This window comes from Cynara cardunculus (assembly GCF_001531365.2).
Source record: "Cynara cardunculus var. scolymus isolate 2C chromosome LG 8, CcrdV1, whole genome shotgun sequence".
In the NCBI taxonomy this organism is placed as follows: domain Eukaryota; kingdom Viridiplantae; phylum Streptophyta; class Magnoliopsida; order Asterales; family Asteraceae; genus Cynara; species Cynara cardunculus.
The window spans coordinates 6,485,824-6,498,101 of NC_037535.1; the positions used below are offsets into that span (position 1 = coordinate 6,485,824).

The 12,278-nt window shown below is 35.7% G+C and overlaps 1 protein-coding gene across 1 annotated transcript; it reads right to left on the reverse strand.

Moving 5' to 3' along the window:
* Positions 1–1,111: 1,111 nt before the first annotated feature.
* Positions 1,112–2,789, reverse strand: LOC112516693 (CBL-interacting serine/threonine-protein kinase 6-like). Its single transcript, XM_025123889.1, has one exon. The coding sequence runs from the start codon at positions 2,612–2,614 to the stop codon at positions 1,322–1,324; it is 1,293 nt and encodes a 430-aa protein (XP_024979657.1). The 5' UTR covers positions 2,615–2,789; the 3' UTR covers positions 1,112–1,321.
* Positions 2,790–12,278: the final 9,489 nt, after the last annotated feature.

A 12,278-nucleotide genomic window follows, 5' to 3' on the forward strand; every position in this document is an offset into this window, starting at 1 on the left:
ATTTTGATGAAATGGAATATTTATCTTCATTATACCAAATATGCACTTAACCTAATATATTATAATCTCATAAAACTCAAGATGACCATCGTCGACCACCTCTCGACCACTATTGATCTGAACCATCGCCGATCACCACTACCGACTACCACCGATCTGAACCACCACCGATTACCACCGATCTGAACCACCGCCGACCACTATTGATCTGAACCATCGCCAACCACCATTGATCTGAACCATCGCCGACCACCACCATCGACTACCACCGATCCGAACCACCGCCAATCTGAGCCACCACTGATCTGATTCACCGTCAATCTGAACCACCGCCGATAACCACCATCTGAACCACCATGGACCACCACCGATCTAAATCACGCTGACCACCACCACCACCACCACCACCACCACCACCGACTAACACCAATCTGAACCATCGTCGACTACCACCGATCTGAACCACCGTCAACCACCACCACCAACTACCACCACTCTGAAATACTGTCGACCACCATCACCGACTATATTAAAAAATTATTTTATTAAAGTATTTTTAGTTTTAAAAAATTAAAATTTTCAAAAAACGGCATTTTGGTCATTTACCAAAATTTTATTTCAATTCTAAAGCCACATTCTGTGAACCAATCAGAAAGATTCCAATTCCTTAACAGATTACATTCCAATGTCTGCCAACCAAACAGGTGGTCAAACATGACAACATGTCACTCCAATTCCTTCGAAGTCAAATTCCTTTAACAGATTCCATTCTATCCAAAAACATTCTGTGAACCAAACGCCACCTAAAAGTATAATTTGCTTTAAATTTTCGTTTCATCGAGGCCTCCACTCATAATGGAGTATGTTTGCCCCTTTAGGGGAGAAACAAAGAAAGAGCAAGAGGTATTCGTGTCGCCGGAGAAGATGTCTTTGATGTTGTTTTCATTCGGCTGAGAAGAACCCCTTCACCAGTCGTGGTGGCTTTCGACGTCGTTAAGGGTTTGTTTTCCAGTGCGTTAAAACTTGTACATATGTTTTAAAGAGTTATGTATTAACTTTTTATTTATTAAGAACACGTAATCAAAATGACCAATATACCCTCACACGTGATGGCATTTTACAACAACGTTTAACGGATCTAACGACCAGATCTCCAAACCAAAACAAAATGCAAACCACAAGGACACGAGTGTATTTAGTGAAGTTGAAAGACGATAAACGGAGTTTTGGTAAACCACACGGACCAAAAACGTAATTTACTCTAATAATTTGGAAATCATTAAAAAAAGCAATAAAATCCAAATTTAATATACAAAAGTAACTACACTGGAGGGGATTGATCGGCCGGCGATGTCCAGACGATATCCTTAAGCGCCGGTCGGAGCTCCTTATGGCAGAACTGGTTGTACTCCAGGGTGTCGCCGCTTGATTTCTTCACCTCCACCACCACCAACAACGACGGCGCCACCCCCCAGATATCTGCTGCTATTTCTAACTTCCCTTTCCTTCCCATTTCATGTGCCTGTAACCTCAAACTGCTCCCGTCTCCATTCTTCTTGACACTGAACTTCATCGCCTTAGCCATCGCTTCTAGCTTCGATACCACCACCTCCGCCGGCTTCGTCGTCGCGAATCTGATCTCTTGTTTTTCCTCTCTTTTCTTCTCCTCGAACAATGGCGATAGATCGAAACCTTCCGATAGTGAAATTATGTGAAACGCATTCAAAGTTTCGGTTTCCTTGCCTTTCAGATTTACGTTGTCGTCTTCCAATATGAATTGGGGGTTCTTTGGGGCTGCCTTCTTGAACCAGGAGGATTCCATTATTTTGGAGATTGTGTATCGACAATCCGGATTCGGATCGAGCAATTTCGTGATTAGTCGGCGAGCGTCCGATGAGAACCATGGCGGACACCTAAAATCTCCTCGATAAATCTTCCGGTACATCGCGACGATGTTATCGTCCTGAAAAGGTAAGAATCCGGCGAGAAGGACGTAGAGGATGACTCCACAGGACCAGATATCCGCCTTCGCTCCAACGTATCCTTTTTTGCCGATAACTTCCGGTGCGACGTAAGCTGGAGTTCCGCATGTAGTGTGTAACAGTCCATCCTGCCGAAGATGATCGGAAAACGCACTGAGCCCGAAATCAGTCACCTTCAAATTCCCTTCCTCGTCCAGGAGTAGATTTTCCGGTTTCAGATCTCGGTGATATACACCTCGACTGTGACAAAAATCGACAGCGGAAATTAGCTGCTGAAAATAACCCCTCGCAACGTCCTCGCGTAGCCTCCCTTTCTCAATCTTCGAGAACAATTCACCGCCCCTAACGAGCTCCATGGCGAAATAAATCTTGGATTTACTGGCCATGACCTCGTAAAGCTCGACGATGTTCGGGTGACGTACCATCTTCATCACCGAAATCTCTCGTTTAATTTGATCCATCATCCCGGCCTTTATCACCTTCTCCTTCCCAACCACCTTCATCGCTGCGTTCTTGCCGGAATGCAAATTCCGTGCGAGATAAACTTTCGCAAACGTTCCGTGCCCTAATTGCCTTCCAAGCTCATACTTCCCGTGCAGTATGCCGTTGTATCCATCCTTCACCATCTCCATCTCTACGTTAGATCACTTGTGCAGTTGTAGAAATCAAAAAAATTACCAAAATTACCGTCTGCGACTGCGACTGCAGGTTTCACCCGTCTTCAACGTGTTTGCGGTGGCAATTCCTGCCGGCGATGGGTTTTGAATACCGTCCACATTTAGACAGCCGCGAATCTCCTCTCATCTCTCTGCATCCCCTAACCGGAATCAATAAGAAGTTGCCTTGTTTAGGGTTTTGGATTGGAAAATATCTTCAGACCAATATGTGCCTGAATCGTTTTGGAAACTATCTCCATGGGTGGACGTACCTTTATATAAGGGGTCCTGAGAAGGTGCAGAAGGCTTTTGGCCGTTGGTTTTAGGGGATGTGGATCCAACGGCTGCTTCTGTAGGTGTGTCAGTGGTGACAGTCACACCACAACAACATTGGCTGCATTATTTTATTAAAGAAAAATGCAAATTAAAGTTTTCCATATTTTACCACCTTTAATTTCAGTAAATCGGTGTCTTTTTAAAATTTGGAAATTTATATAAAACGTCTTTCATATGTATACATACCATCTCCGATACTGCAGTTGTTGAATGATTTGTTGCAGAACGATTAAGCGACTTTTATGATATAATGTAAAATGAAATATAATTGTTTGATAATTAGTTACAATGAAATTAGGGTGTTGAATGGTTAAGACATGAGCATGATACAAAATAATTCAGAGGGTTTTAGAAACATTAATAGGTAGACTTTTTTTTTTTGTCAAACAAAATTCACCTCTTAACGATTCAGAGACTGTCTCTTAATGAAATTATCAAGGGGTAAACAAACAACCCCTTATTTAAAGTAAAAGCAAATGAATTATAATATTTTTATCATTTATTACAATGCTAAGATATTAAACTCATTTAGGATGTATTTGACAAAATAGTTGATAACTAACTATTAGTAGAAAGAGCAAGCTAGTAAACTAATTATGTTTGACAAAACTAGTCGATATGTTGGATAATAAATGTAAGGGTTTGTTTGGCTCAGACTGAAGAATGAAAATTTAATCAGGAATGAATTTTGGGCTTCTGTAGGAATGAACTCATTATATTGTAGAAAATAAAATAGTTTCTTTTATTTTCATTCATATTGATTATTGCTTAGCAACTCTAAACAAACACCTCCTAAAATTATTAAAAAAAGACATGTTAAAAATTGCACAATTATTATATCATATAATATAGTAATCAGAATGAATTACATCCAAAATTTAGGTATCATCCCTTAAACACACTATCTACACTTATGGTCTCTAACTTTTCATTTTCATAACACTTCTGGTCCATCAGGTTAACACCGTTAAAAGGACTACTATTAACCCTATCATGTGCTCCTTATGTGGGGGCAAACTAGTCTTTTCTACCCTTCTTCTTCCTCCCGACCTCTTCTTCCTCAAGAACAAGTCATTTAGGTATATAATCTTAAACGGTATTTCAATTAAATCCATGAACTTCTGAAACAATTAAAGGTAAAAATGTTTATACACTCATAAAAAGATAATAGATGTAATTAAAATTTCATTGAAAGTTATATACCTACATATACCCAATTGGAACCCTAGCTTCATTGTTTTAATGTAATAGAAGAAAAGAAGACCAATTAAACAAAAAAAAAAAAAAAATCAACGTCGTGTGAAGAAATCACGCCATCCCCTTTACCACCATTGACCACAACCAAACACTCGAGTGTATGATTATCTATATAAAGTAAATGTAAGTAAAATGTCTGATGAATGAACTCAACAAAATTACAAAAGGGAAAAATATCGAAGAAGATTTAGCAGACATATAAATAGGGGTGTTTAAGAAACCGTTGGATTGTTCTAACCAGACGAACCAAGTCAAACTAGATCGTTGTTGGCATATGATGGTTTAGCAATTTGGTTCGATCTGAAAAGTAGCTAAACGGACAGTCTGGTCCGATCAACGATTTGAACCTTTTTCTAGAGGTTTAGACTGAACCATCCACCAAAAATGTATAGAGTTTTCATGTTGTAGGTGCACCTTTTGTGGTCCAATTAAAAAAATGCTCCATCTGAGACATTAATTTTTTACTTTTCACTTTTGCGTTATGTGTGTCCCCTAAATCGACAAAATATCAAAATCCGTCAACAATCAAAATCCAAAATTCCAAATCGTCATTCATTTCATCAAATTAATATTTCCGTTAAGTATTGAATATAAATGGTTCTTGTATAATTTTGGTATATCATCTTTTATGATGTTCTATTTGTAGAAGTTTAATGTTAGAGATAGATGTTATGCTTCTTTTTAGTTTAAAGAACATAACAGAATCAAATTGCCTAAAATGGTCAAATGACCGCCTTTTGTGGTCAAGTTTGATCGGTTAGTCACCGTCAGGCTGACCTTGGCAAGATGGGCGATTGCCCAAGGCAGCAGAGGCCCAAAGGGCATCTGGGCCTAAGGTTCTATACGTTATACCAAGTTTAGTTACCGTTCCAATTTCCGATCTGGCACTCTCCTATTTGCCTCTCCGGTTCTCGACCATAACTCGTTTCCTCACTAAGTGTTCCCAAGGTATACATTGCGTTTCTCGTGACCATATGTTGTTTTGTTGGTCATGGTTATCATCAATCAATTGCTAATTTCTAGAATCTTCAATCAACAAAGTTGTTATTATTACCATTTTAATTTTGGTGGATACTGGAAAAAGGGTTTCTCTTCTACTGAATTCAAATGAATTAGATTGACGGGTTTGGATTTTTCAAGTGCGAATATCTCTAATTGCATACCCTACTTGAATTTTGATTGTTAAAATAGGTTAGGTCTTCAATTTGGGTTGAATGTTGAGTAATTTAGCTTGTTGGGTAGACGAAGTTCGAGTTATAGTGCAAAATGGATTGATCTTTTCTTTCCAAATATGTTATTTTGATTTTTCATGTTCGAATGTCTCTGTTGAGTTTTTCCATCCCAATCTCAGTCTCTCACCCTCGCTCTCAGCAAATAGGCCTCTTATCGCACTCAGCTACTCTCTTTCTGTAGTTTTACCATTATGCGGTTCTAGTTCTCATTTAATTATCAGATTCAACCCTAAATCTCGTTAGGTCAAACATTATTGTATCTGTTACATTGAAGAATGAAAGAGTCAAACTGAAAGTCAACATGAATAAAGAAAGTCAAAATTGTCAACATTGGGTACCAAAATCTTTATAATCTGTTTTCCAGGAAAGTCATGTACATCCTTATAAGAATATTCACATCACATGACTGTACATTCAAAGGGTTATACTACTTAGTACCATACTTTATAAGTGAATGAATTTCAATTTTCAAAAGAACCATAGTAGTTTAATCTAAGAAACTTACTTGTGTTAGTTTCTTTTATGATTTCAAATCAATCCTTGAATTGCCATGTGTTAAATTTTTCTTGACCTTGTTATTTCCACATCTCATATATTCGTTGAGATTTTCGGGTGAAATACACTCGTTTGAAATCCTATTTTGGTTTCAAAATACATCATTTCATTTCAATGATTGAATCCCTATCTGAAATATTAATTGTGACTTGTTCTTCACAATTAAACATTCTAATCATTGAATATTTTTTGTAAACACCATGCTTAATGAGTCGTTCTCTTTTAGCGTTCATACTTGTTATTTGATTATTCTAAACATATACTATCATTTATTTCTAAACAATTTTGTTTGGAAATCGATTTTCATGTCTAGACTTTTAGATAAATTGGTCTAGAACTTGGATTTCAGTGTTTTGATTTCTTAACATATCAGTTCAGGACTCGTCTTCAGATATTAATTTCTGAAAATTTTCAAAGTATATTATCTTTGAATATTTAGAATGTATTTCATAAAATCAATGTGTAAGATTAATTGTGTTTCAATGAGCTACCAGAACCGGTAGTTCTACCCAAGAAGTATTCCTTGAGTGATTTAGAGGAGGGGTCTTAAATAAAAGAGTGGGGAGTTAACTCATACGGTTGAGAAATCTCATTATGCTGAGCGGGAAAATGTAAATGAGTTTGGTTAGAAGTGAGGATTTTTATTAAAAATAGAGGGTGAGAGAAGAGAGTTAAAAGAAAAAAAAACTCTGCCCTAACCACTTCAAGCTGGGAAACGACATTACTCTTTCAAACAGGCAGTAAACCATGCCAACTCTTGATTTAACCCCACTAGCTACTCATTTCTTTCTTATCATTTCTTTCAATCTATCTAGTTTTCATTTGGAAAACTTAGATATTGAAAAAGAAGGATGCTTGTCCCACATTTGCACTTCAATTATGCACATTGAGTCTATCTTGAGCTTTAATGATAATATTTTCTTTTAAACTTTCACATTCATGAGTCTTAGTAATTCACATTGCATATCTTTGTGATATTTCCAGAACATTTTAAGAAGTTAGTTCTATAACTTTGCTTCAATGATAACTGAAAGTCCTACCAGAGACAAATCAATGCCAACTCTGAACATAGGCCACACAATTATTTTAATTGTTGTGATAATAGTTGCTAAATGTGCGTCTACGTTAGACGATTACCCAATTTTCAAGGGGGAGAGCTTGCTTGTAATGGAAAAGATCTATTTTGAAGAGGGAGAAATTTGTTCTGATAGAGATATCTTTCTAAGGGGGAGGAATCAAGTTTGTCTGAGGATGTTTGAGAATATCTAAAGTTGATTTGTTAAAGTCTTTGATTATTCATGATGTTCATGATTCTTCTAATCATCATGAGGGAAAAATAATAATATCAAAGACGTATCAAAGACAAGAAGAGAAGAGGAAGACATGATGCATAAATATGAAAAGATTATGTGGGAAGAAATGATGTTCAAGGATGTTTGTGACTAGTGTTGATGTTCAAAAGTGAAGCTTAACTGGTAAATTGTTGAAGAATTTGTTGATGAGATGAATTGTATCTAACTTTTCAATCTAAAGTTGAAAAGCCATAAGATTTAAAGACTATAGATGATTTGAAGGTTGGTACTGTTCTGATGTATTGGTGTTGACTTGTTGAGACTTATTGTTAACATATTTGTTAAAGTTGTTTGAAGAAGTTTGTTCATAAAACTTAATTCTTTCATTATATATGGGTTTTCAGCTTAGTACACGTAGTGTCAAAGCGTCAAGCTCAAATGTATAAAGCTTATCTATTGACTGAAAAGATTTATCTTGAAGAATTGTGAATTGTTGATTACTGAAGACCATCTCAAGATGATTTCAAATTGAAGATTTTGATCTAAAGATTCTGTTTGTTTTAAAAAAAGGGAGATTGTTATTTTCCAGGTTCATCTTATACAAAGTTTGATCGTCTTCATTGGGGAGATTGTTAAAGACAAAAATTTGTTGAAGTAAAGACAAATAGATTTGTTTTTGAAAAATGTGATATCAAATCGAAAAGAAGGAAATTGTTAGGTCAAATATTATTGTATATGAGATCACCAATTACAAAGATTACGTTGAAAAAATAAAGGAGTCAAACTAGAAGTCAACATGAGTAAAGAAAATCAAAGTTGTCAACATTAGTGAAAAGTCAACTTTATAATTAGAGCTTAGCTATAGTTTACTTTGTAATTAGTCAATCATATAAATAATTCTTGTTAGTTTAGTTATTAGTAAGATCTCATATTGCAATATTCTGAGAATAGATGTATACATTGAAAATCTAGCTCAGAGAGAGGGATTATAAAGAGAGAAACATGTATTGAGAGAATTTATCAATATACATAATGATTTGATCTCTGTTGTTCTTGTTGTATAATCATTGTTATCGATTGAAACTGGGTTTAACAAATGCTAATGCCCTTCTCTAGATGTTCTATTTTCTTTTTAGATTATGCTCTAAATCTTGATGTTTACATGATCAATGCTTATATCTCATAATGATTTGATTATTTGAGTGATTTTCTTAAACCTATTTGATATTTCATTTGATTATTTGTTTGTGTGGGTTTATGTTGCTATTGGTTATAGACCGCAACCTTAAAACTTACAGAATGACATAGTGTTGATCCCGGATCTAACAACAATTCAAGAATCAAACATGAAAATGAGAGATTTAGAGATGAAGATCATCAAGATGATGACCCGACCAACTTATCTTAATCATGAAACAGTAAAGTACGGAAACTCTCTCAATCACTATACGACTCTCATGTGAAGGATTACAAAATGAACAACAACTAAATTTAAGCCCATGCCACTTATTTATATGAGACATTTACAGTGTAAACCCATTTACCCTTATCCCAATTACATTGAATATTACAATATAATACAAGTAAAGGACTTTATAAAACTTTCAAATACTTAGGACTATTTTAGTCCTACATGCAAGCATCTCTTGAAACCTTTAGGTCTTCTCCCCCTACTTTCTTTAAGAAAACTTTGGTGTGCCCAACATGAAAGAAATCTTCAAGCTCCCCCTGAATATAACTCTTATTCTTTAAGTTTCAACTTTAAGATAAGATTCAATGTGAGTTCAGCCCCACTGATTGCACAAAGTACAACTATAACTTCAGACAACTCAACACAATCCATAACCTCATATTTATTATTGGCCCACAAGCAACTAATTCATCAAACTATATGGATAGATAATAGTGCGAGTTTCATGACATTCCAGTGCAAACAGTCTTATGATAAAGAATCTTTCAGTGAACCACGAGTTGAATAAGCATTCAGCTTAAGAACTTGATCTTGGTAAGCTCACAAATTGTGGTAACCACATCAGCTTGAAGTACCAAAGCAAGCACCAATGACATTAAGAATCGGAGAAAAGTATCAGCACTAAGCACATAGTTTCAAGAATAGCCAGTCAACCCAGATAGATAAGTCAATTTCCTTCAAACTTTCAGAAGACTAAATAACCAGAATCATATTAAAAAATTCCCAGCCAGAAGAGTGATTATACGCACTCAGAACTCTAGATCACATCCATAACGTCAGGACAATGATTGTAGACTATCAAACCTCTAATTGATCAGGTTAGAAGAATGGTTGAGAACACCCAAAGATCTGATAATTTCCATAACGTCCAGAACACTGATTGCAAACCTTCAAGACTTCTGATTGATCAGGTCAAAAGAAATGAGTAAGGCACTCAATGGTCTATCCTCTTGTAGAAAAACTTCAGAGTAACGATTGCAGATACTCAAACTCTGCCTAGTCCAATCAAATACATAAACCAATCAAACAGTTTTGAAATTATTTCAAATCCGATTTTAAACATTAACCTCAAAATGGTTGAGCAAAAGTCAAACATTGGCTTTGAAAAGTCAAAAATTGACAATGTTGTTGTTTGATGCTCTTAAGGGCAACAATGATAAAACATCACCTTAATCAATAAGCACAAGATAAATTGAGCAAAGAAATCCATTGAACACACTAATTAAGCTCATAGAGTCGTAGAAAAATACTCATGAGATGAGCGATGAGCATTGATTTTGGCATCTCATCGCCCACGTTTTGGAGATGAGCAATGTTATCGCTCATATCTTGGGCAGATATATCAACTTCCTTTCATCGCTCAATATATAAGGGTCATCGCATGAAGCTTTGAATGGATAGGTAACTCATTAGACAACACTTTATCGCATAAGATAAGTAACAAGGCAAAACTGTTAAGGAAAGGTCATTGCCCACCAAACAACTCTTCATCGCCCGGTGTGTTGGGCGATAAGAACCCTTGTCGCTCAGCATGTTGAACGGATAACATCATTTAAACCTCATGACTTGGACGATGAACATGGTTATCGGGCAAGCCTTTGGCAATGACAAGGGTTATCGCTCAAAACTTACAAAAACTTATCCAAGTCCACGATATCACTCAAAACAGTTTATTAAGGCTAAGTTACCAACATTTCATTTTGGCCGATAAACAGACTTTTATCGCTCAAAATAGCTTCAGATCTTCATTAGGCGATGAACAACCTTTATAGCTCAACAAGAACATTCAACAAGCGATGAAGATGGATCTGACAGTATCAAGGTACAATTCGACTAACAGATCATCAAAAATCCAAAATATTTCGAATAAACACTAAAATTGATGATTGAAATATGTTCAAAAACACCAGAATGCAAATCCTTTGGCACGAATTTGATTAAAACATTGAAATCAATGGTGAATTCGATCTTTAAAGCTAAAAAGTCGAATATGAAGCTGTGAGTTCATGTGAGTACTGTTTTATTGCCAAAACTTCTTGAATTTGTTGTAGATAGAATGATCCTATCGAGTATATGATTCGATTTTGATCTGATACCAATTGTGGATCCCAGATCTAACAGCAATTCAAGAATCAAATTTGAAATGAGAGATTTAGAGATGAAGATCATGAAAATGATGAACCGGCCAGCTTATCTTATTCATAAAACAATAAACTGCAGAAACTCTCTTAATCACTATGCGACTCTCATGTGAAGGATTTCAAAATGAACAACAACTAAATCTAAGCCCATGCCACCTATTTATAGGAGACATTTACAATGCAAACCCATTTGCCCTTAGCCGAATTACATTGAATATTACAATAGAGTAGAAGTAAAGGACTTTATAGAACTTTCAAATACTTAGGACTATTTTAGTCCTAACAATTTCCCCCAAAAGTTTTATAAAGCAAGCATCTCTTAAAACATTCAGGTTTTCTCCCCCCTGCTTTCTTTAAGAATGGCATGAAAGAAATCTTCAAGCTCCCCCCTGAATATAGATCTTACTCTTTAAGTTTCAACTTTAAGATAAGATTCAATGTGAGTTCAACACCACTGATTGGACAAAGTACAACTATAACTGCAGACAACTCAACACGATCTGTAACCTCAGATTTATTGATGGCCGACAAGCAACTAATTCATCAAACATTGTGGATAGATAATAATGCGAGTTTTGTGACATTCAATTGCAAACAATCTTATGACAAAGAATCTTTCAGTGAACCACGAGTTGAATAAGCATTCAACTTAAGAACTTGATCTTGGTAAGCTCACAAATTGGGGTAACAACATCAGCTTGAAGTACCAAAGCAAACACCATTGACATTAAGAACCGTAGAGAAGTATCAGTATTAAGCACATAGCTTGAAGAACAGCAAGTCAACCAGATAGATAAGCCGATTTTCTTCAAACTTTCAGAATATTGAATAACCAAAATTAGATTAAAAAATTCCCATCTAGAATAGTGATTATAGGCATTCAGAACTCTAGATCACAACCATAACTTCAGAACAATGATTGTAGACTATCAAACATCTAATTGATCAGGTTAAAAGAATGACTAAGAACACTCAAAGATCTAATAATTTCCATAACCTCCAGAACACTGATTGCAAACCTTCAAGACCTTTGATTGATCAGGACACAAGAAATAAGTGAAGGAACTCAATGGTCTAGCCTCTTGTAGAAAAACTTTAGAGTAACAATTGTAGATACTCAAGCTCTGACTAGTTCAATCAAATACCAGAACCAATCAAACAGTTCTGAAATCCATTCAAATCCGGCTTTATAACTTTAATCTCCAAAATGGTTGACCAAAAAGTCAAACTTTGACTTGAAAAGTCAATGTTGACAAAGTTGTTGTTTGATGCTCTTAAGGGAAACAATGGTAAAATACAACCTTAATCAATAAGCACAAGGTGATTTGGGAACATAAATCCATTGAGCACACAGAT